At 34.6% G+C, this 24,216-nt stretch overlaps 2 protein-coding genes across 3 annotated transcripts; both read right to left on the bottom strand.

Annotated features, from left to right (window-relative positions):
- LOC109715300 (la-related protein 1C-like) lies at nt 5,114–11,350 on the bottom strand. 2 transcript variants are annotated; one of them, XM_020240237.1, is made up of 6 exons: nt 10,803–11,350; nt 10,234–10,708; nt 10,007–10,151; nt 9,835–9,925; nt 6,346–6,417; nt 5,114–6,020 (listed from the first exon to the last, which is right to left on the bottom strand). In XM_020240237.1, the coding sequence occupies exons 1-6, from the start codon at nt 11,103–11,105 to the stop codon at nt 5,844–5,846; spliced, it is 1,263 nt and encodes a 420-aa protein (XP_020095826.1). In that variant the 5' UTR covers nt 11,106–11,350; the 3' UTR covers nt 5,114–5,843. The 2 variants fall into 2 exon arrangements, with proteins under 2 accessions (XP_020095826.1, XP_020095827.1); XM_020240238.1 differs by lacking the exons at nt 5,114–6,020; nt 6,346–6,417 and adding an exon at nt 9,145–9,755.
- LOC109715065 (probable cinnamyl alcohol dehydrogenase 6) lies at nt 17,810–22,733 on the bottom strand. Its single transcript, XM_020239854.1, has 6 exons — nt 22,479–22,733; nt 20,728–20,841; nt 19,365–19,592; nt 18,998–19,283; nt 18,267–18,420; nt 17,810–18,168 (listed from the first exon to the last, which is right to left on the bottom strand). The coding sequence occupies exons 1-6, from the start codon at nt 22,568–22,570 to the stop codon at nt 17,981–17,983; spliced, it is 1,062 nt and encodes a 353-aa protein (XP_020095443.1). The 5' UTR covers nt 22,571–22,733; the 3' UTR covers nt 17,810–17,980.

The raw sequence follows: 24,216 nt of genomic DNA on the forward strand, positions 1-24,216 counted from the left end.
TAAGAATTAAAGTATAATTAAAAAATGAAAGAGTGCAACATCTTTAAAATGCTGCAAACAAAACTCTTCAAATCTAGAAATATCTGTATAAATAATGCAACTATACATTGTTAATAAATATTTCTGTATATTTACTACACTAAATCTACGGCAATGGTTTAGTTTATTACGTGAAAAAGATATATTATTATCTTACACATACTATATAAAATTATACAAATATATGTACAAACGCTGCGAATCTTTACACTTTTGTATAATATATTTACACCATTTGTGTACATATCGCACTATTATAAGACTGTTTCACCATTTTAGATGTGTGTCTGCCTCTTCTTTTTGAAAACTTACAATTTAGTTGCATATTAAATAAAATATAAAACTTCTTGGAAATGCATAATTAGTCTCTCTCCTCATTCAAAAGAAAATAAAAAAATAAAGAATAATTAGTAAGATGAAAGAGTGCAACATCCTCTCAAATAGTGCAACAAGCTCTTCAAAATAGTGCAATATCTGTATAAGTAGTGCAACATACGCATTGTTAATACACATTTTACATAATTTTTACACTAAATTACATACAGTTTAATATATTACGCGAAAATAATATGCAACATATAATATAATAAACTGTATGTAATTAATTTAGTGTAAAAATCATACAAAATGTGTATTAATAATGCATATGTTGCACTATTTATATAGATATTGCACTATTTTGAAGAGCTTGTTACACTATTTGATAGGATGTTGCACTCTTTCATCTTATTAATTATTCTTTATTCTTTTTATTTTTTCTTGAATGAGGCTTCTCGTTTCACGAGAAAGGTACATGCATGTAATTATGACTTAGCAGTTGTCATTTTCAAGAAGTTTTACACTTCATTTAATATGCAATGAAATTTAATTTTTAAAAAGAAAGAGTGCAACACACATCTAAATGGTGCAACATCCTCTCATAATAGTACAACATTTACACAAATGGTGTAAATATATGTATAAATAGTGTAAAATATGCACCGTTTGTACATATATTGTATAATTTTTATAATATATTGTAATATATTATATTATTTTCGCATAATATACTAAACTGTACGTAACTTAGTGTAAAAATCATACAAAATGTGTATTAACAGTGCATATGTTGCACTAATTATACAGATATTGCACTATTTTGAAGAGATTGTTGCACTATTTGAGAGGATATTGCACTCTTTCATCTTATTAATTAATCTTTATTTTTTTTTATTTTCTCTTGAATGAGGTTTCTCGTTTCACGAGAAAGATACATGTATGTAATTATGGCTTAGCAGTTGTCATTTCCAAGAAGTTTGACACTTTATTTAATATGCAATGAAATTTAATTTTTAAAAAGAAAGAGTGCAATATACATCTAAATAGTGCAACATTCTCTCATAATAGTGCAACATTTATAGAAATGGTGTAAATATATGTATAAATAGTGTAAAATATGCACCGTTTGTACATATATTGTATAATTTTTAAAATATATTGTAATATATTATATTATTTTTATGTAATATACTAAACTGTACGTAACTTAGTGTAAAAATCATACAAAATATGTATTAAGAATGCATATGTTGCACTACTTATACAGATATTGCACTATTTTGAAAAAATTGTTGCATTATTTGAGAGAATATTGCACTCTTTCATCTTATTAATTAATATTTATTTTTTTTATTTTTTCTTGAATGAGGTTTCTTGTTTTACAAGAAAGATACATGCATATAATTATGGCTTAGCAGTTGTCATTTCCAAGAAGTTTTATACATAATGACTTTGTAGTTGTATTTTTCTAGACATTTAAAGTTTATAACTTTTATGAATTTTGAAAGAGGGGTAGTTTGGTCATCCTTCTGAAAATTCGGCTCGAATCTGTAAAAACTAAAAAGGTGGCCCACTTTTACAAAAGCGCAAAATTAGTGGATTTTTTATGCAAATTGGCCTTTTTTTTATTACAATTATTACACATAAGATTTTCCTTAGGTACTTAAACATATTTACATTGAATAAATGTACAAGTAAATTATATTTCAAAGCATTATTCTAAAACACAATTATCATACAATGTGTTACAGTATAATTAGGGTATATAATATATATTATAAAAATTCGAAAGTCAGAAAAACTAATGAGTGAGCTTGTAAGTAAGTGTTAGTGATAGTATTATAAGTACACTAACCATTTTTTAAAAAAATTAAGCTATCAAGATATAGGGTCTAGATACTATACATTTGTGAATCCCTTTCAAAGATAGAACTTCTAAATGGATAATTCATACTATTAAAATAATTTGGATAAATACTTTAGAAACCAAATTTTTTAATTTTTTAATATTATTTATCTTAGGAAAAACTTTAAAAAGCTCCCTTGTGGTTTCAATTTTTTTTCACTTTAGTACCCTGTGATTTAAAATATATCAAATTAGTACTATGTGCTTTCTCACTTTATCACTTTAGTACCCTGTGGTTTAAAGTTTATCAAGTTAGTACCCTGTGGTTTTGCACTTTATCACTTTAGTACCATGATGTTTTAATTTTGTATTAATTTAGTACCCTGTGGTTTTTTAAATCACAGAGTACTAAAGTGATAAAATGTGAAACCACAGGGTACTAAAGTGATAAAGTGCAATACATACACTTTAAACCATAGGGTACTAAAGTGATAAACTGAGAAACCACAAGATACTAATTTGATAAACTTTAAACCACAGAGTACTAAAATAAAAAAGTGTGAATTACATGGGAGGTTTTGAAGTTTTCCTTTATTTATATTCAAAGACCTCAAAATACAATTTCACATGGGCATTTTCTCGTTAACAACGTAAAGAATCCAAATCAATTGATTTTTGTGTTAGAAAATTTTTTAAACTATTTAAAACAAGATCTATACTCTTGATCTTGATTTCAAGACTCCTATCATCATTTTTAAAGAAGATTCATTTTTAGCCTTTATTTTTATGTCCATCGATGGATAAGAGAATAATATCGAAAAGATTTGAAATTTGATTTTAAACACTTCAAATGGTATAGATCATGTCAGATGCCGACGTCAATTTGGAGCTCCATCATCGAAAAAATGGTGACAACGGAGCCCGTTTGCTATCGATAGTATTCTTACTCAACTCTCTCTCTCTCTCTTCCTCTCTCTCTACTATATATATATATATATATATAAAGAAGAAGAGAGAGAGAAGAGATGGAGAGAGAGAGAGAGATGGAGAGAGAGAGAGAGAGTCGGATCGTTGGTGCTGACGCATTAATCCCTAAAGCTTGAATGTTAGAAAATAATCAATTCACTTAAAGCGTACAGATACAGCGCCCACGGGTCTCGATTGTGACTCGCAAACCAACCTCACGCCACTTCGAATATACACTCGGCCTAACGAGTCTCCACTGCCACTTCGAACATGACTCGCTCACACATGCACCTCGGTCCATGATAAATGCTATCCATTTTAGTTCAACAAAAGAGAGAATGAGAGTGTGTGTTGGTGTGTGTGTGTGTGTGGGGACGAGCATGGAAAGAGGGACAAAAAGAAAAAAAAAAAAAAAAAAAAAAAAAAGTAGAGGAGGGGAGAGGGGTCGTACGCTGTTATATTCGGTGCGTGAACAGTTCGTGCGCCGTCGCTGATAGCAAGCAGCAGCAGAGGGAGCGAGACAGGTGGGACAAAGAATCTAATAGCAACTACTCCCCTCGCTTCACTACCCAAAAAATCAAGAAAAGTACAAAAAAAAAAAAAAGAAAAACTGAATGTAAAATGAAAAAACAAAAACAAAGTGTATAGCGGACAAACACCATTCTATGATCCATTGTGTGCAGGAAATTTCTATGTAGGCTCGTCCTTCAATTCAAACGTCAATCATCACCCCACCGGGAATGGATTTGGGTTGTAGGATGATTTCGTGATACAAACGCGTGCGCAGAAAATTTATGCACACCAAAATTATACCGTAGAAATTTAACATGCGACGCCCCACCCTAATGCCAGAGTTAAGCAATGTGTTAATCTACATTATTATTATTATTATTATTATTAACGTTAAAGATGACCCAAACGACATTAGCTTGGCAAATATAAATTAGTAGGTAGCTGAATTAGTTAAAAGGATAAGATAAAAGGCAGATCACATTCCCGGTAACTGCTTTCTTAAAATTAACAAGCTGTAATCTGTGTTACAAGGAAGGTGTTTTATGTGAGGCGCAGCATTAAGATGGTTAAAACGAAGCATCCCAAGGGTGTTTTGTGCGTTTGAGATAAAATTACAACATAGCAAAAAAACCAACAATGGCTTATGAATCTTAAATATTTAACAATGTGATAGCACTATATGCGATGACGGCATACAGTGCAACAGTGAAAAAAGAGTTATTAAAATGATTAAGTCCTTGAGAGAAAGAAAAAAACATGGCAACGTTGGACAAAAAAAATTATATAATTTGCCATAAAACTGGACAGATTATGGAATAAAGAACCTTATATGATTATTACGCCATAGATATGATAAATCTCACGTACACTCGTATTGAAGCTAATCAAGAAAGAGAGATGATCAATTGAATCTTTTACTGTCTAAACTCACCATTGCTATGCATTTTTACATGACTAGTTATCAACACTAAGCATGTCCAACCCATCAATACGGTTTAACTACACTAATTTAGCACAACTATGGTATAATGCAAATAGCGACACTAAGCACATAATTCACCCTTTCATAGACAAAGAGCCATCAGAAGTCATAATCTTGCAAGTTTGCAACAAGGTCCTCATTGATAATAAATGCAGCAACACAAACTTAAGAAGACTACGAGATGTTCACGACTAAAGCATAAATATCGCAGAGTGCAGAAGTGCAGTTAGATGGGAATACTGCTAAACAACCAGAACAGGCTGTAATAACTTGTCAATGCAAAACTACGCAGAATAAATTTGTCAATGCATATGTATCAGGATCCAAAACTGCATAGGACACCAGCTAATCCAAACTCAAAGCACAAAAATAGAGCATGCTTCAGACATCCAATGGAGTAAAAAAGAAAAAGTAAAAAATTATGAATTGCTGAACACAATTAACAGAACTAACGAAAAAAATATATATATAAATATCAACTACTATTAGAGCTAAGTGTGACTGGATTTATATTCTCTTTGTGAAGGTAAAAGAAAAGCAGAAAACAAAAAATAAGTCCTTCCAAGAATCTGCAGAAATATGCAACCAAACAAAATCCCTCATCTTGCCAGTTCAGAAAGGTAGAGAATCCAAAATCCTCCTTAAAAAAAATTTGAGGTTTATAGGAGAAAGAAAAAACAGCCCTGCAAAATCATTCAGAAACAAGTGACGTGACCGGGCCTGCGACAAATTATCACCATCGGAACTACCATCCAACCAACAGAGAAGAGCAATTTGTAGCACTCCTTTCCTTTGGCCTTCAACTTTGCGCTCATTTTCTTCCTTCTTTAGCTTTTTTTTTTTGGTCTATATATTTGTATTTGTTTCTTAATCACGACACTCAGCTTACCTAATGGTTCGATAATGAGGAAAGAAAATACTTACCTGAACACAATCAGGATTGCCTGGCTTGCCTGATTTCTCCCCACGAAAATCATTTTTGCAAAATATGCAGAAAAAAAAATTGTTTCTCTTAAAGTGTCGCTTCTGACTAAACTCCTTGCAAACTTCGACTGGTCCGACTCAACAACCCCAAGACTTGATTATTCCTGTCCAAGTGAAGATCTCCCACTTGTACCAGATTAATGAGATTAGTGGATGCCGATCTACTAAGAACTACCTCATCACGAGCTGGTCTCTTCATATGCCAATAGTATGGTTAGTTTCCCCCTCTAGTTCGGCAGCTTGTAAGCGAACTACAGTATTATCAACACTAGATGTTGATGCAGAGGAAAGACCTAAGTCAGTACCAGACAGATTGTTAGGTTGGGGAAGCAGCCAATTCCTCCAATCATAGCGCCTCCTTATCTTATCACCCTGATTAAAAAGAAATGCATTTGTCATTACAAAATGAGCAAGAATGTTGTAAAGGCACGAAGAGACAACAAATCCTATATAGGAAAAGGAAAATGTTTCTTGCGTAAACAAATAATAATAAATAACATGTATGGCACGTAAGCGTCAGTCTTGGTGCTGACATTTTAGATAATATTTTATGCAGTGGCCCAGCACCATCAGCAGGGCATCATGGAGAGTAGTTAGAACAAGATCTATAGAAGGCTCGTTGATTCCTTATTTCATGCTAGTACTAAAAAATTTTCATTTTTGAACTAACAGCCAAAAGAAACTTGAGGAAGGATACCTGTAGTTCCACTGCAGATGACAACTGAACTGTCTCCATCACAAACTGTATGTCATCTGTTAATTGCCTGACCTACAAAACATCATTGCAATAGAGGGTAGCTATATTCAATGTGAACATACATCAAAGTAGAACGAACGCGATCTGACAAAATTGAAAGCAACAGGAAAAAGAATAGCCATTAAATCAAAGTGCACAGATTCATAAATAAATAGCACATTTTAATTAAAATGAGTAACTACATTAGTTTATGCAACACTTTTCTGGTAATCATATGCACGTGAAATTGAACATCATTATATCATCAATCTTTAAAACCGCAGTTTGCTGGAGGACTCCAATTAGTGCTACAGTGCTGCAATTTAGCCAAGATGTACCCCACTGGTATCCATTAAACAGCATTTTTGATCCTAAGAGTTATTGTATGTGTCAGGCTGCCAAGCTAGTCACAATGTAATCTGACCAAAAGCAGTGGACTATTAACAAACGATTCTAACAAGTTACCAGAAACGAAATTAATAAAGCACTTAAAATCCAAGCATGACAAAATAATCTGTCCTCGTTTAGAGTGATAGTTTGAAAATTCATAATGATAAGGAAGCAAAATATTTTCATAGAACTGCATTTAGGTATAACGAGAGAAACTTACATCCAAGCATGTCTATTTTAAATTTCGTGTAAATTAAATCAATGTAGAAGAAAAAATTATTTTTGAGCTACAGACATCATAGGCTGACCGTGTCATATAACAAAATAAGCTAAATAAAATTAACAGGTATCATAGGTCATTCATTTTGTTGATTAGAGCATTCCAGCCTACACAAACATATAAAGAGTCCATAAGAAAAACATCATGCTTTTATAGATAAGTATGCAACTGCAATACGATTACATAAATTACACTTCACTTTCTATTGAAGGAGAACAATCATACTAAGGCCATCTCTTTATACTATGTAATACAAATAGGCCGACCCTTTCTAGAACATAAATCAGTAGAACAATAACTAAAACAAAACAGTCAGGGTTGTAAGAAGCACAACCAAGTAGGTACAATGCTAAGAAAATAGAAGACAATTAACTTTTTTGACTTTTTCACAGCATATTACTACCTTTAATAAAGTAAACATATGTATGTTCAACAAAGATAAGAAGACTAATTTCAATGGCATGATAGTAGTTGAATAATCGAATTAGTAAGGAGCAGGTTTACAAGAGAGTGCAGAAAATTAAGCAATAATGTGAAAGCAGTAGAAAAAAAGGCATAAAAGTTCGTCTGTGAATTAAATTAGGATAATAGGACGGCAGACTGGAACACACGATGGAAATAAACAAGCATTCAGATGAACGTTAAAGTGGTTGACTATCAAAAGTTTGATAAGCAACCAACATGCCACAAAAGTGAAATGAAAAGAGAGTAGACAATGATGCTGATCAAGTTCAATGTGCTGATTTGTTACATTACCTAAACAAAATGTGGCTTACGAGATATAGACAAAAAGAATCATGTCCTATGAAGAGACAGCCAAAGATTAGCTAGGAGAGATTATACCTAATCCAACGATTCCAGCCTTAACAAAAGGAAAAAGCTATACAATAACAGAAGGTAATTTGTAATATTTTATATACATTGATCTGCATTGACATTCCAAAGAAAACTCTGACCTAGATTAAAGGTCCCAGAAATTCTACCCCTGATACAGCATTCCTAAGAAATTAGCATGCCGCATCTCCGAACCGGCACCCGTACTGTATGCTGTTCTAGGTAACATTGTGCATGATATGCCATGGGGAAGACAAAGTCGAAATTTTTAAGTTTTTCTACAAGTCTTTCATACCACACAATGTCAATCCCCTAGGTAACAGTGTGCAATGATGCGCCACTTGACACTCTCAGTCCTGAAAAGGAGGAACTACTTAACCTCCAAAATGAGTACTTTCTTTGCCATGTAGAATATGTGAAATGACGATATGTTTTTTTCCCAACTGCACAAACATATGTTCGAGCTAAGTGGAAAATGAACTACATGGAAATGGACAACAAGGTAATCATACCAGGATTCAGAATGAAGTGTAGCAAAAAAATAAATAAATAAATAAATAAAATCACAGATTATTTACTACCGTAACAAATCTAAACGGAATTAACAGAAGAAAGGGAAGAACTTTTATTGTGATTTGAGATTAGAGCTTAGTCCATAATTAGGAGATAAAGGTTGAAAAGCAAATCATGATGAATACCTTCTAGTAAAAAAGTATAAACATTCATAGGAAACTATTATGGAGAGAGAAAAAAAATAACCCATTTATTCTGTAAAGTTCGGAGCTGAAGGCTTAAAATTGTTGCCACTGCTGTTGTATATATGTTAATCCCTCTTCTAAAAGCATTGCTTTGCTACTAAGAGATCAAATCACATCAATGATAGCTTCTGAACTGTAAAATTAACAGCTAATATCCCTTGAATGTATAGTAGGTTACCTCATAATGTCATGGAAATATTGAAGAATGAGCATGCTAAGCACTTAAAGTTGTAGAAGGAAAAGGTTTAACATGTATATTTTGTCCTTGATGCTTAAAAAAGGTAGACAAATAATATCCCTTGTCACTTCACTTGAGGGCCATAGCAGAGACACATCCACGAGAACTAGGAAAAAGGGGAACAAGAAAAAGAATAAAAGTGCAAGGTAGTGGAAAGCATCCTAAAGGAAGAATATAAAGGAAGCATGAACATTACAAACCTAATGCAAGACAGAAATGAGCTATATAAATACTACTGCTGTGACCAAAAATTCAGAATATAAGAGCTGTACTTTTATGTATTCAATAGCACCAGAGACAATACAATCAATCAAATTGAAATTAATGGTACCCAATTTCATGCAGACAAAACTAAAGTGGCAAAGCATGCTATACAGGCAGGCAGGCAGGCAGGGTAGTCAGTTGGGTAACTGCCTAATCAGACAGATTACCTCAGACAAGCTATGCGAGTGTTCCTATCTTAAACCATCGTCAGTTCTACTTAAGAAATCATCTAATTATCAAACCTTCCTTATATGGTGTCAATCTTTTTCTATAATTTTTCATGACAGCCAAATTAAGATCTTGTGCGCTGCATATAGTAAGAACGACGTCCGTTTCTACCATATGAAAGGCCCGTTAGGAAGTAAGCTTTGGATGATTCCCTTTCATTCTCTTGTTCTTCCTCCGGGGCATCACTTCACTTTATCCACTGGCCTATCTTTTCCATTAACTCCTTTTGCCACCCCATTTTCCCCAACATCCAGCGTTGCAGCTTCCACACACTACCTTCCCTCCTTTCCCCAACATTCCGCCTTTGCCATTAGCCAAGGCTAGAGCTTTGGCTAAAAGAAATGTTCATCACCTTGTATTCTCCAGGCTACTCGACAACCTTAATTACAAGAACACAGCATACACATAAACCAGAGACAAGGAAGAAAAACAGAATATTAGAGCATGCACAAACTCACTCTGTTAAAATTAGCGATCAAAGATAAAGGTACCCATCCCTGGTCATCCATGTTCTCCCGCAAGTAAGTATCTTTACACAAATTCTCAGTGCTGCAAAATGAAAAGGAATTCAGAATAAACAAACCATACTATATCAGCAGTAGAAACACATGTTCAGAGCCACACAATCACCTGAAGTAGTAATCTATCTGCCTCAGCAGCTTAGCTTGCTTAGGATCAATGGTGGGGAAAAACATTGCAGGCGGGGTTGCTGGAGAAGCGAGGAAAGGCGGCGGAGGTGGAGGTGTCGCAACATAGTACACGAGAGACGGCATTTCTGGCAATTCAAAGATACCATTGATGCGACATTAGTAATGAGGAAATACAATTGATCACTCTACCATAGCTGAATAACTTACCAGGAGGGAAGGGCATGGAGGCCTCAAAAGGCCGGACCTGTGGGGGATGGCCAAAGAATGGTGGTGGCACAAAGATAGGCGGAGGCGGCCTGATGTAAGGCGGAGCGCCCCGATGCTGCTGCGCGTGGAAATCCCTACCGTTCAAGCCACGGCCATAGCCATTAAATCCCCCGCGCCGACCGCCGTAGCCGCCACGCTGCGACCCACCACCGCCATTGTTGTTAAACCTCCTGTTACCGCCGTATCCGCGGTGGTGATCGCCGCCGGCCCTGTTGCCTTGCTCCGTGCTCCCATTGGCTGGGGCGCCGTCGCCCCTGTTGCCGTGTTCCACGCTCCCATTGACTGGGGCGCCACCACCCCCGAGACCGCCACGCCTCATGGATCTCTGTCGGGAAAGGGTTGAACTGTTTGGGGTCGAATTAGGGTTCGCATTAGTAGAGTTCCGCCGCGGGGAAGAAGTAGAAACCGAAGGTCCCTGATTAGAAGGATTAATACCCATTTTCTTAGATCAAAATGATCACGATTTCAAAAGAATCAAAAAAGATTTGAAAGAGATGCGACGATCTCACAGGGTTAGAGGCCGATCCATCCGAGATCTTCGCGAGATCGGAGGAGGACGAGGGTTTCAGCGAGGCCTTGGTGGACTCCGAGAGCGCGGGCCAGGAGTCGGCGTCGACGACGGGGCCCGCCTCGATCGCGCCATTCGAGGGCCGATTCCAAGCCGGCTTCTTCGCCGCCGATGATGCGCCTGCGGCGGCGGCCGGGGCTGCGGAGGAGGAGGCGGAGATCGCCTCAGATTCCGCAGGGACGATCGCGGCCGAGGGAGGCGGAGGGGAGGAGCTCGAGGAGGGCTCGCGATCGGAAGAAGCCATGGGAGAGGAGGAGGGTTGGGAGGGGGAGTGAGATGGGGAGAAGCTAGGGTTAGGGTTTGGATCGGGAGGAGAGGGGGTGGGGGGGATTAGGGTTTCGTCGCTTCGCCTCGGGTGTGCATGGGAAAGAGGAGAGAGAAAGAGAGGGAGAGAGGGGGAGGGGGATCCGAAGATCGGATCGGAGCACGAGAGAGCGAGCGAGAGGGGGTCGAACCGTCGCGTTCTCTCTCTCTCTCTCTCTCTCTCTCTCTCTCNTATTTCACAGAAGAAATATCTGCAGCCTCGCTCCCCCCTCTCCCTCTCTCTCTCTCTCTCTCTCTCTCTCTCTCTTCTCTCCGATTTTGGAGAACTTCTTGTGCGCACCCGGTGCATCCGTACTCCCAGTGCACCGGAACTGCTCCGAAATGGGTGAATTGCAGCGCCAGTCCCTGAAGTAATATTTCACTCTAGTCCTCGGACTTCTTAGTTCAAGACCGATTTCCCCGAATTCTTATAAGAGTTGTTTTACTCGAGAATTTTTTGAATGTATGTAATTACAACTGCAGTATAATTATAATTATATACCGGTTCAGGTATAATATTTAGTTTAATAAATTTAGATCCAACTGTTGTAGGATGCAGCAGTTAAAACTCTCTAATCATTTTTTAAATAGAAATTTTTTTTTATATTGAAGTCAATTTCACAACCACATACATAAAATGATAAAAAAAATTAAAAAAATATAATTACTCAACTACACGTAACGAAATAAATTATGAACTAGACTGTAATACTATTAATAGCATCAAGCTGTTGGTGCTATTAATTTTTTAGCCCTTGGATTGAGAAATACGCGGTTAGGATGATGCGGGCCCCTTAAGATTAAGTGGGTGGTTGATTGAATAGTATAATTTAACGAGTAAAAATAATCAAAGGGTTAAATCTAACGGTGGAAAACTCGATAGTACCAAACCCTTTGTGCTATTAATAGTATCCCAGCCAGACTCATAAATTATTTATACTTATAGTATTTTTCACTGCTTTCAATCAAATAAGAGATATACATAGTTATATTTTTTAACTGCCTGCAGCTCTAACTATAATTATATTTTTAATTATATCAAGCCACATGGTCCTTAAGATTTCATTTGGTATTTTAGAAAAATCAGTTACTTAGTATGATAAAAAAATCTATCTTATTTATTTTAGTAAAATATAACATATTGTAGAAACAGTACATATAATTTCGTCGATCTCAATGGGGAATGGAGAAAAATAACTTTTAATATTGAAATAGGTCTGACACTTTATTAAATGTTAAATTATAAAATTTTAAGAACTAAAATAAAATTTGACCAAAAATTTGCACACTAGTGATACAATATACACTTTCGGAAACTCCATCTTTCATCACCACCGTCCGTTTTGTGCGTTCGACGACCGTTGGAAGGTGAGGATCGAGTCATGAACAAGTGACACCGGTTCTACGAAATGTACGGATGCACCAGGTGCACGAATACTCTCGCTCCTTAGTTTGTGTGGTTGTGGCGCTTTGTTACTGCCTTAACATAGGGGAACCTGGTTCACCACGTCATCCACAGATGTGGTCTCTTTAGAATCACTATCACGCGAAAAGAAACATAGAATAAAGCTTATATGCAGGCGGTGCACGGGTTACATGGTGAACTAGGTCTATGTTACAACTTATATATATATATATATATCGTTCTCAAGGTTGTTGGGGGGAACAACAGATGAGAATTTCTCTTTCGTAGTTGGGAAACGTGACAAATGTTTTTACAGGATCCTCTACAACAGTGGATGGACAAAATTACTACATCTGTCTACTTTGATTATATTTTTTAGGGGTGGAAGTGATTAGGATAAACTGCGATCAAATTCAACATGGGATTCGATAGGATAGGAGCATGAATCCGAATTCGCATTCGAAAAAAATAAATTGTAACTGCATGTGAAGATGATTTCTTAAAAAATCTGGTACTCGACCGTTTCGCCCTCTAGTGATAAGAGGAATATTAGTATATATTGTCGGGAGATAAAGTAGTTTTATGTCGTGCTCATCATTTGTTTTACTATAAATTACATGTTAAATTGCGTTTGTATTTGGTAAAATGTTAAATTCTATTGAGTAAAATATAGGTATATAAAGTTTAAAAACAAGTGTAAATCTTTAATTATATTGTGTGCTTTATTCATACTAATTTTAGTCTATATTTATATATGTATATTATTATATAGGGGCAATTTCATGGATATCCCTCCCAAAGTCTTAAATATCATAGATACCCTTACAAAGTTTAAAATATCATCTATACCCCTGTAAATACAGAAAATTATCATCAATACCCTTACTGTTAGTTATGTTAGCTTTACCATATTTATTAATTGGTTAAAGCTGGGTTAAATTTTAAAATGACTTATTTACCCTTAAGTTTCTCTTAAGTAAAAATGTATGAAGACCCCCTCAACTATATGCCATTTTGAAACACCTCCCTCAACTTTCATTTTTTTAGGTGATATCCCATTAACTTTTAGTTTTTTAAAAAATTAACTAATTTCAGTGTATAAAAAAATGAGAATTTTTTAATTTTTTGATAATTTTATCAAATCTAGTGGCTCTATTTATATTTTATTGAATAAATAATTATATATAAAAATTTAAATAAAAAAAAATGTTCAGGAATTATCCATATTTAAATTCAGTTATACGTTTGGTCTATATTTAAACTGAAGCTGAACCGAAATCCGAAACCAAAAAACAAAACCAAAATAAGATAAAAACATACTATATATAAAATATAATTTTTATATTTTTTAATAATTAATATATATTAATAATTTAATTTAATATGTATATATTAAATACTCAAATTTAAATTTACAAAAAATATCTTGAAATACCTCTTAGTATTTCTACTATTAATAAGAGATAAAGGGTGAAAATGGTATTTTGAAAATTTAACTCCGTTTCATACAGGCCTTAACGGATTTTAACTAATGGAGGGTATTTATGATAATTTTTAACATATTGAAGGGTATTTGTGATATTATCAATTTTAGAAGGGTATTGATGAAATTAATAGTTTCTAGAAGGGCATCTATGAAATTATTCCTATTATATAAGGGGTAGAGCTATTATGCTATCGGAAGTATAGAGGATTTGATACTTTCGATTTTTTGACTCTTGAATTAAGAATTGTACGGTTGGGATGATTGCGGTCCACTCAGGGTTGGGTAGAACTTTTAAAGTTGAGTGGTCCCCACAGGATAATAGTATTAATCTAAAGGTTAGAAATGATTAAAAGGACTGATCTAAAGGTCAAAAAGTCAGAAACATAAGATCCTTTATACTTCTAATAGCATAGTAGCTCTACTTATTATATAAGTCCAGCTACTAAACTATCGTCATTACTAAGCCCTTGATACTATTAAGTTTTCTGCCGTTAGATCTATGGCTCTGATCATTTCCACCCGTTAGATTTTACTATTCAACAATCATCCGCTCAACCCTAGGAAATCACTATCATTCTAACCGCACATCCCTTAATCCAAAAACCTAAAATCTAATAGCACCAAGCGCTTTGTACTATTAATAGTATAATAGCCTAATTTATTATTATATATTATTATTACCTAAATAATATTAGAATACAAATTCAACTCATATTGGAATCTAAATCTATTTTTGGCGGATATGGTAACGAAAGTTTAGTATTCAACACGTATTCATATCCGAATTCGCATTCGAAGAAAATATGAATGTAGATATAATTTTGTCAAACTTCCTCCCTATTCGATCATTATCACCACTATATTTTTGCATTAATTATAAGAATATTTTTTTTACCCCGTGTCTCAATTACTCTCAAATTCTCTCTTGCATAAAAGATTTACATTGTCAATTTAGCACTTTAATTCTATTTTAAATAGGCCATTTTATTAAGATCTTTAGTTATTTTTTAATGGGAACATGTTAAGATAGTACACACAGGATAAAATGCAAGAGAAAATTTTATAATTAAGTGTATATTTATTTAAAAAATATTATCCTTGTAGTAAATGTTGACACTCATACAAACTATTAATAAAGGTTTCTTTTTGTTAATTAGGATCCTAACAGGTAGATGGCCAAAGGGTAAAGAAGTCAATTAAAAAATAGCATTTTCAAAAGTTTTCCTCTTTCTTAGAATAAGTTGCCTAATTAATTTGTATTCATACCTTTTTTAGAAAAAAATATGTTAAACTCGTTTTAATTTAAACTCAATTTATGCTTAAGATAAGATTAAAACAACCGGATAGTAGGAATGACAATTTTTTTATCAGAAATGTTTCGGGATACGTCGATATATTGTTGATGTATTCACATGCATATATAAAAAAGTTAGGGTTTAGAATTTAATGTATAATGGTGGTGTTTCTGATTTAATAATAAAATTTGGAATTTAGTCATTAACATTTAAGTTATAATAAGGACACTGTTATGTCATCAATAGTATTCTAAGGTACCTTATAGGATAATTGTACCAGCACTCTTTTTCATTATTTGTAAAGTTATAAAACTTATCTCAACCATTAACCATTTCGATTTGATTATCCCAACAATCACCCAATTTGATTTAATTATTTGACATTTCAAAATTTTAATTTTAGTATCTAATCTTTTAATTTATTCATTTAAATAATTTGATAGCTTTTTAGATATAAAATTCAAACTAATGGATTACTTTAATAAATATATAATTACGTAAATTGCATATTATTAACTAAATTTATAAAGATAAATGACATGCTCAAATTTTAAAATTAAAACGTCAATAATTGGCTCATAAAAATACTATTTAATCTTTCAATTGTTTAATTTAAGCCGGTCAACGATACTCACTTTAAAATTTAAATATATTATTTATTTGTATAGATTTAATTTGCATTTTTCATACAACTTTCATAATTATAAATTAAAATAAAGAATTAGTTTAAATTTTAAATTCAAAATAATATTGACTAATTTAAATCAGATAAATGAAAAGATTATGTTTTATAAAAAAAATATATAATGAAAAGGGTCTAAAGTCCACGGTGACCTGGTATACACGGTCTACGCAATATAATAGTTTCTCCTATTGGAGAGCTAGTATACGCTTCTAGGACAGGAATTATACGTACACGCACCTGCAACGGAAAAATTCTATACTGTTACACTTTCACTACGTCATTAATAATAAATCAATTATATTTCTTTTTTTCAAATAAAAATATATAATAAAAATATTTTTTTACAATTATGATGGAACATATATTCTTAAAAAATTAATTTGATTGATTTGTTACGCCACGTCACTAATATACCTGTTGTATTCTAGAATTTTTCTCTGCAACGAGCCTTATCACCGTTGGCTCAGATTTGAACGGTTTGTGATCAATCGATCAGGTTTCACTTGCATACAATATTCAAGGGCATCGGGAAAAAAGACTAGCCAATAATATAATGACACGTGTAACCAATAGAGCGGCTTGCTTTTTATATGCTTTTCAATCGTACGGCGAGCGCCCACACGCCCGACAGCTACCGACCAATCTTAAATGGACGGTGATGATGCATAAGAACGCCTTTTTTTTTCTTTTCTTTTTTTTTCGTAGAGAAAATTTTGAATAATATTTTTATTCCGAGTTTTAACCCTATTATTAAGGATGTCAATGATATGAATATTTAAAATTTTATCCGAATCCGAATCCGAATGAAACGGATATATCCGATGGATATGGATATAAAAAATAAAAATTCGACGGACATGGATTCGGATATGGATTTTGATTATACCCGACCCGAACCTGAACCCGAATTTATTTTGTATTATATATATATATATATATGAGTCCGGCTACTATACTCTTATGAGTATAGAGCCTATTATACTGATAAATTTTTTACTGTTAGATCTACCCTTTAATTATTTTCACCCGTTAGATTATACTATTCAACCAACCACCCACTCAACCCTAGGGGGCCCACTATCAAGTTAACCGTAACCACTTTCATCCTAACCGCACATTTTTTCATCTGAACGGTCGAAAATTTATGAGTACAAAGGGCTCTATACTCATAAAAGTATAGTAGCCCCAGCCATATATATATATATTTGATGTTATATTTGAATTTGTATTTTAAAAATTTAGATTTAATATAATATATTTTAAAATATTGAAAAAAAAATAAGTGTTTCGGGTTCAAATTTTCGGGTTCGGGTTCGGGTTCGGGTTTCGGATTTTTTGTCGGGTTCGGGTTTGGATATGGATTTTTAAAATCCGTCGGGTTCGGGTTCGGGTTCGGGTTCGGGTCTCGGGTTTGGAGTCGGGTTCAGATTCGGGTTTTTAAAAATCCGCCCCGATTCCGATCCATTGACATCTCTACCTATTATTATCATATATATAAAACTATTTTAAATTTTAGGAGTATCATGTAAAATATATTCTATAAAATAGTTTTTTGGCTGAAAAAGTATTTTTTCTCTATTTAGTTTTTAAAAAATAATTTTTTTGTAAAAAAAATATTTTGATTTTAAAAAGGATAGTATTTTTAGATTTCAATTTTTTTGTCTGATAAATAATAACTATGGAAAATGGTGTTTTCATGATTTTTTTTATTTGAACAATAGGGTTTTTGCCCTTTTGGAAATACTTATGCAAAAAACATTGATCATATATAGTGTTCATCCAATCATATATTTATTCTTTTTCCCTAAACCACTACATATATAGAAATGTTCTTAGAACCGTAACAATGCGAACATAGTAAGATCAAACCAACAACACTTTTTTCGGTCATAATCTGAGACACGAATTAGTGGAGATCGAAAAGACAAACTAGGTATTAGCTTAATCAAGCAGTGAAATCGATCACGAAACGGTAACGAACGTCGTTCTTAGCTAGCCTATTTAGCGCCTGGTTAATGTAATCTGGTTTAATAAGCTCAATGTCGCATGTAATGTTGTGTTTCGCACAAAGATCCATCATCTCTTGTGTCTCCTTCATCCCACCAATTAAGCTTCCACTCACCACCCTCTTACCTGCAAAAATCACACAAAAATTCACAATGTTTAGAACATTGGTTAAGTTCAAAATGTGGTGACATTGATTAGTTGAAATATCTTGTCCTAATACTTACCAAAGATGAGAGGGAATGAAGGGAGTTCGACGGGCTCGTCGGGTGCACCGACAAATGCCAACTTTCCTTTCACCTTCAGTAGCTCCAGGATCGGTCCGAGTGAGTGCTTCGCAGAAACTGTGTCGATAATGTAGTCTAGGGTTCGTGAGCCCGCCTAATGCCGAGGTTTAGGGTTTAGAACCAAATTTAGTAAAGAAAGTCCAGTAAGAACATATAGAACTAATCTGAACTATGGTTCGTTTTGACATATTAAATGAAATAACCGTTTTTCTCTAAAAGCTTAAACTGTCAGAAACTGGTGTTTTTTAATTTTTAACATAGTATCAGAATAGGAGACTCTGAATTCGAGTTTTGTCAGAGTTCTAGCGCTACATAATTTTCTTTCGTTTAATTTAAGCTCACGTGTTGGGCATATTACAGAGTCTCAAGTCGACGTGAGGAGGAGTATTAAATATAAACACTAAAAATATCATCCTCTAGTATTTTAGTATCTTAAGCTTTTAGGGACAAAAAATCATTTCAGTTACTTCAATGCATCTACTCTTTAAAAGTTTTTATTTTACTATCAAATCCTTCAATTTGTTTAATCGGAGTCATTCGATGTATCTCCGGTACTAATCGAGTCTCGGAATGCCAACTTTCGAAGCTTGTTTTAGTCGCGTTAAAAGTGTGTCATAGTTCGAGTTAGTTTTATATGTTTTTCGTCTAATGTTTACGCAGTTTGGATTTACCCGCATTGCTTCGGGGTCGGTGCTGACGATGAAGTTGTCGGCACCGAGACGCTCCTTCGCCTCTTTCTCTTTCGAAGGCGACGTGCTGATCACCGTGACGTGGAGCCCAAAAGCCTTACCGAACTTGACGGCTATGTGCCCCAGGCCTCCGAGGCCGACCACGCCGAGCCTCTTACCGAATTCGAGCATGTTGAGTTGCTTCATCGGGCTAAACACGGTGATTCCACCACATAGTAAGGGGGCGGCAACATCCAAGGGCAAGTCATCGGGAACACGCACAACGAACCTTTATAGTAACCACAGAATAGTTAAGCCAATCGTACCAGCACTAAAGCGTCGGATCTATACGAGGAATGTAGCTAGGTACCGTTTATCGGCTACTAGCATTTCGGAGTAGCCCCCGTAAGTGATGCTCCCGTCCCAGAAGATGCCGTTGTAAGTGAACTGGACCTGCGCGCAGTAGTTCTCCTCGGATTGTTTGCAGTGCTCGCATTCGAGGCACGAAGCCGCCAAGCATCCGACGCCGACTCGATCGCCGACTTTGAAATTGGCGACATTCGATCCGACCTTAGTGATCACACCTGTTATCTCGTGCCTAATTTTATTGAGAGTCAAATGTGATCTTATTAGCTTGCTAATAACTAAGATTTAAGGTTAATTCTTAATTTTTATCCGGAGTTTAGGGAAAATATTACAACTTACCTCCAATTTGGGAACTCTGGCCCAGTGGATTCCAAATCCCCCAAGTTTTTTTGGGCTAGTGCTTTTTGGCAACGTAGGCTTTTTTCTAAATTATTCAAACTTGGTCTTAAAAATTTTCCTTTTTTCCTCTCTCTCCATGTATAAGAGGTATGAGAATTTTTATGACGGTTTACAAAAGTAGAAGCTATCGAATCTTCTTTAAGCATTTTGCCATTGCAGAAACTTTTAACTATTTTATTTGCCAAATCGAAAAGTTGGAGACGATAATAACCGAAAGCATAACGAAAAGCGAAGCCAGTATGATTACGAGTAGAGCTACTGTGCTATCGGAAGTATTGAGAATCTGGTACTTCCGATTTTTTAGCTCTTAGATCAGTCTTTTTAATCATTTCTAACTTTTGGATTAATACTATTATCCTATGAGAACCACGCAATCCTAGGGAGGACTGCAATCATCCCAACCGTATAATTCTTGATCCAAGGTCAAAAAATTGAAAGCATCAAATTCTGTATACTTCCGATAATATAGTAGCTCTACGCATATGATTACAAAATAATCTAAAACTATTAATGGTTTGTGGGCCAACAAACCCCAGCATAAAAACAAGGTGTAGGCCAAGAGTGCTTCTAGCAGAAGCAGTTGAACATTTGCTTGATTTGGCCCAACTAAGGCATAGTTTCCGGTGGCCAAAATCACCTGCTTTTATGCTTTACAAGGTTGGATAAAATTCAAAATCTGTTTCAATATTCTTTCTCTAAAAAAAATCACTACATAAAAAACACGTAACTACTTACTTCTCCAACAGCAGTTTCCTCCTCTACTTTGTAGCGTCAAAAAGGAAAATATGCATGTCCAAATTTTTTTAAAAAAATCAAATCAAATAAGTTAATACTTTCCAAAGATTAAATGATTTTTTTTTTTTTTGCTCTTTTAGATGAATGGTAGTTGAGTAAAAACTCTATTTATAGTATTTTATCAAAATTGTTGAGAGAGAGAGAGAGAGAGAGAGAGAGAGAGAGAGGAGTACCCGGGCACAACAGGATACATGGTGATGCCCCAATCATTCCTAACATGGTGGAGATCAGTGTGGCACATGCCACAGTACAGCACCTTTATGGTCACATCGTCCACCCCATTCTCCCTACAAAACCCCACACACAACGCCACAAATGTTGTTAGCGTACAACGACAGTCCCTAGCACAAGTGACAGAAGATTTATTGATCGATGTCTAAGCCACCGTTTGGTTGGGGGTTAAGGGATAGAATAACCCCTTAACCCCCAATTTATACCCAAACACCACTCTTTTGGGATGGGGTTAGTAAACCCTATCCGAAATCGGGTTAGTGGGGTTTACTAATCCCACTCCCCCTCCCAACTTTAACCCCACACGCATCCCGAACCCTCACCTTTTTCTTCTTTATCAATCATTAACCCCACTTCCCCTCCCAACTTTAACCCCGTATGCATTCCCAGTTCTCACCTTTTTCTTCTTTATCAATCATTATCTTCTTATCCCACCTATTCCAACCAAACACTTTTTTTCACTATCCTACACTAACTCCAACCTCCAATCAAATACAAAAAAATTTTAACACCATTTTAACCCTGAACTTAACCCTATCCCTGGAATAGCTACTTTTTCACATCCCATAAAAGTTTTAGTTCGAATTCTAGTTGATTCATATTTTCTACTAAGTTTATTTTTTAAAAAATAAACAAAATGAATAATATGCTATCTTTCTCTCGATAATAATAATAATAATAAAGAAATCACAAGCCTTTACCTTGCTATGTAATTTTTCGGATAAATTGGACATTTGTTATAATTTTTAGTATTATTGTATTCTAAGTTTTCGGACCTACTTTAGTTGTCTAAATGTGTTAATAATTAAAATATTATATTTTTTTTATATTAATGATACATCAGTATTTAATTAACTAAATTGAATTGTAAAATTTAATTACAATAATACTAAAAATTCAGGCCAGAAATTATAATAAATTAATATTTACATACTAAAGTGTCAAGTGGCTCACAGTTTGAGGACTACATGTGCTGTTTACCCTAATTTTTTTCATTAAATAAGTTATATGCTGCCCCTAGTAGTAATAAATTCAGTAGACCCACCGAATATAAAATGCATAAGCTTAATTATTAATATTAGAGTCCCCTGGTCTCATTGTTCTCGTACTACTGTTTATCTTATTTTCTAGTCTAAAATCTTTAGGTGATGTGTAACTCGTCTAATAATTCCAGCTGAAAATCGGCTCTAATGTCAAATATAAATTAGTTCATTAATTAAATCCAAACCATCAGCCAAAAAGTTTAAACGCAATTAATAATAGTAAAATCTCTTAGCACTTATATAGTGATGCACAATTTTTTTTAAATCTGATGTGGGACTATTGAAACATTTGACTAATGAATTTACTATAACTTAGGTGCAGCTTTGCAAGTCGTAGTCTCTCTTGGCCCTTATACTGTGGCACACAATTTTTTTTTTTTGAGAGATAAGTAGTACGCTACTCATTTCGTTTATTTCATTTAGAAATAAACTTAGCTGGAAATGTGAATAAACTAGGATTCGAACTTGGGTCTCGGGTACCAACCACCAAATCTTTTGCCATTTCCTCTAGGGACGGTTGGTCTGTGACACACAATATTAATTTTTCATCTGATGTGGGACTATTAGGATATCACAGTAACAGAGGAGCAGCTGCAGTTGTGCGGAGTCTATGGTTGAGAGAGAGAGAGGGGGAGAGAGAGAGAGCATACCTTCTTTTGAAGACAAAGGGAGTGACCTTTCCTGAAGAATCTCTAGCAGCCCATCCTGCCACAGTTTGTGTATGATTTGGTGTTGCCTCCATCCCTCTCTCTCTACTCTCTCTCTTTAGATCTCTCTCTCTCTCTACACACAAAGCAAGAGCAAAAGAGCAAAATGGGGGAGAGAAAGAGCTGTTTGAAGTAGCACTAACATATGGTGTCTTTTACTACTGCAGCTTCCCCTCAAGTGAAATGGTATCAAAGTGATTTTTCTATTGGTATTATTAAAGACTTATTCGTGCCTCTCATGTTCATCTTCAATATAAGTAAATGCAAACATGGTTCAGCTGAGGTGAGTAGGTGTAGTGGTCCTACTCACAACTAAATTTTCCCCCGGCCAATTACTGCTTACCAAAACCAAAAAAAAAATAAAAAAATAATAAAAAAAAAAGAAAAAAAAAGAAGAAGCTAAAAATCACACTTTTATTTCTCAAATTATGAGCCGTGTGAGTAAATTTTTTGGCTTAAAACTTTTGAATTGCCATAATTAAATCACACAATTTAATTTAATTATCTAAGTATCGATGTGTCACAAATGTGAAAGTGATGTAACAGTATTATAATTGATGATGTAATAATAATTAAAATACTAAACAACTCCCACATCGGTGATTTATCAATATTTAATTAAAATAATTAGATTATAAAATTTAATTATAATAATTTATAGATTTCAAACTAAAAATTGTAACAAACTAAGACTTGAGGATTGAAGTGCTACGCGCCTCATAGTTTGAGGACCAAAAGTGTAAATTATTCCGCCGAAAGAAAATGATTTGGTGGTGTGGTGCATTTTTACATAATTAACCACGAAAAATTTTTGGAGCAAGATAATTATTTTATATTATTTATTAGTATCAAAATCCAAAAAATTTAATTTATAATTTTTTAATTTAATTTAAATTTATGTGTTCATCCTTATCCACCAACTTAAAATGTGAAAATGTTAAAATAACATAATTTATGTGAAAAAAATAAAAAATATATGATTCCTTACCGCGAGAGATCCGTGCAAATTTTTTTTTTTTAAAAATGAAGCATTATTTTATTTATGGGTATCACGTGCGTGCATATATGGATATGTGATGATGCTTCACTTAATATGTCACAATTTGCAATATTATTATCACTATAGTAAGCATAACAAATATGTTTTTTTTTTGCATAATTTATTATATTTATGTTTTTAATTAATTAGTTGGCTAATTTACAGAAAAAATTTACAAGTTTTGAGCTTTTACAAAACCGCACCATCTTTTTTGATTCTGCAGATTCGGTTCGAATTTTCAGCAAACTGAACAAAATATCCTTATAACTTTTTCTCTCTCTTTTTTTTTAAAGTTTTTTTTTTCTCTCTTCGAAGAAAGCGGCGGAGGTGGAGGCGGCAACCGCCGCCTCGCCTCTACGCCTCACGCCCTCGCCCTTGCTCGTGCACCCCCCGCCCTCCTCCCCTCCGACCTCGCCGAGGCCGCGTCGCGATTTTTTTTTTATTATTTTTTTTCTCTCCAACCATCCTCCACCGCCTCTGCGGTCCTCCGCGACGATAGCGAGAACGGTATCGCATCCTTTTCCTTTGCCTTCGCCTTCACCTTCACTGCAACAGAATTTTTACTCGCCAAATAAATCCACCGTCTCCACTGCCGCCGCCGGCGACGAAAAGAAAGTGCTTCTTGGGACCAAGAAAAAGTTG

The sequence above is a fragment of the Ananas comosus genome, linkage group 9 (assembly GCF_001540865.1).
Source record: "Ananas comosus cultivar F153 linkage group 9, ASM154086v1, whole genome shotgun sequence".
NCBI classification, from domain to species: domain Eukaryota; kingdom Viridiplantae; phylum Streptophyta; class Magnoliopsida; order Poales; family Bromeliaceae; genus Ananas; species Ananas comosus.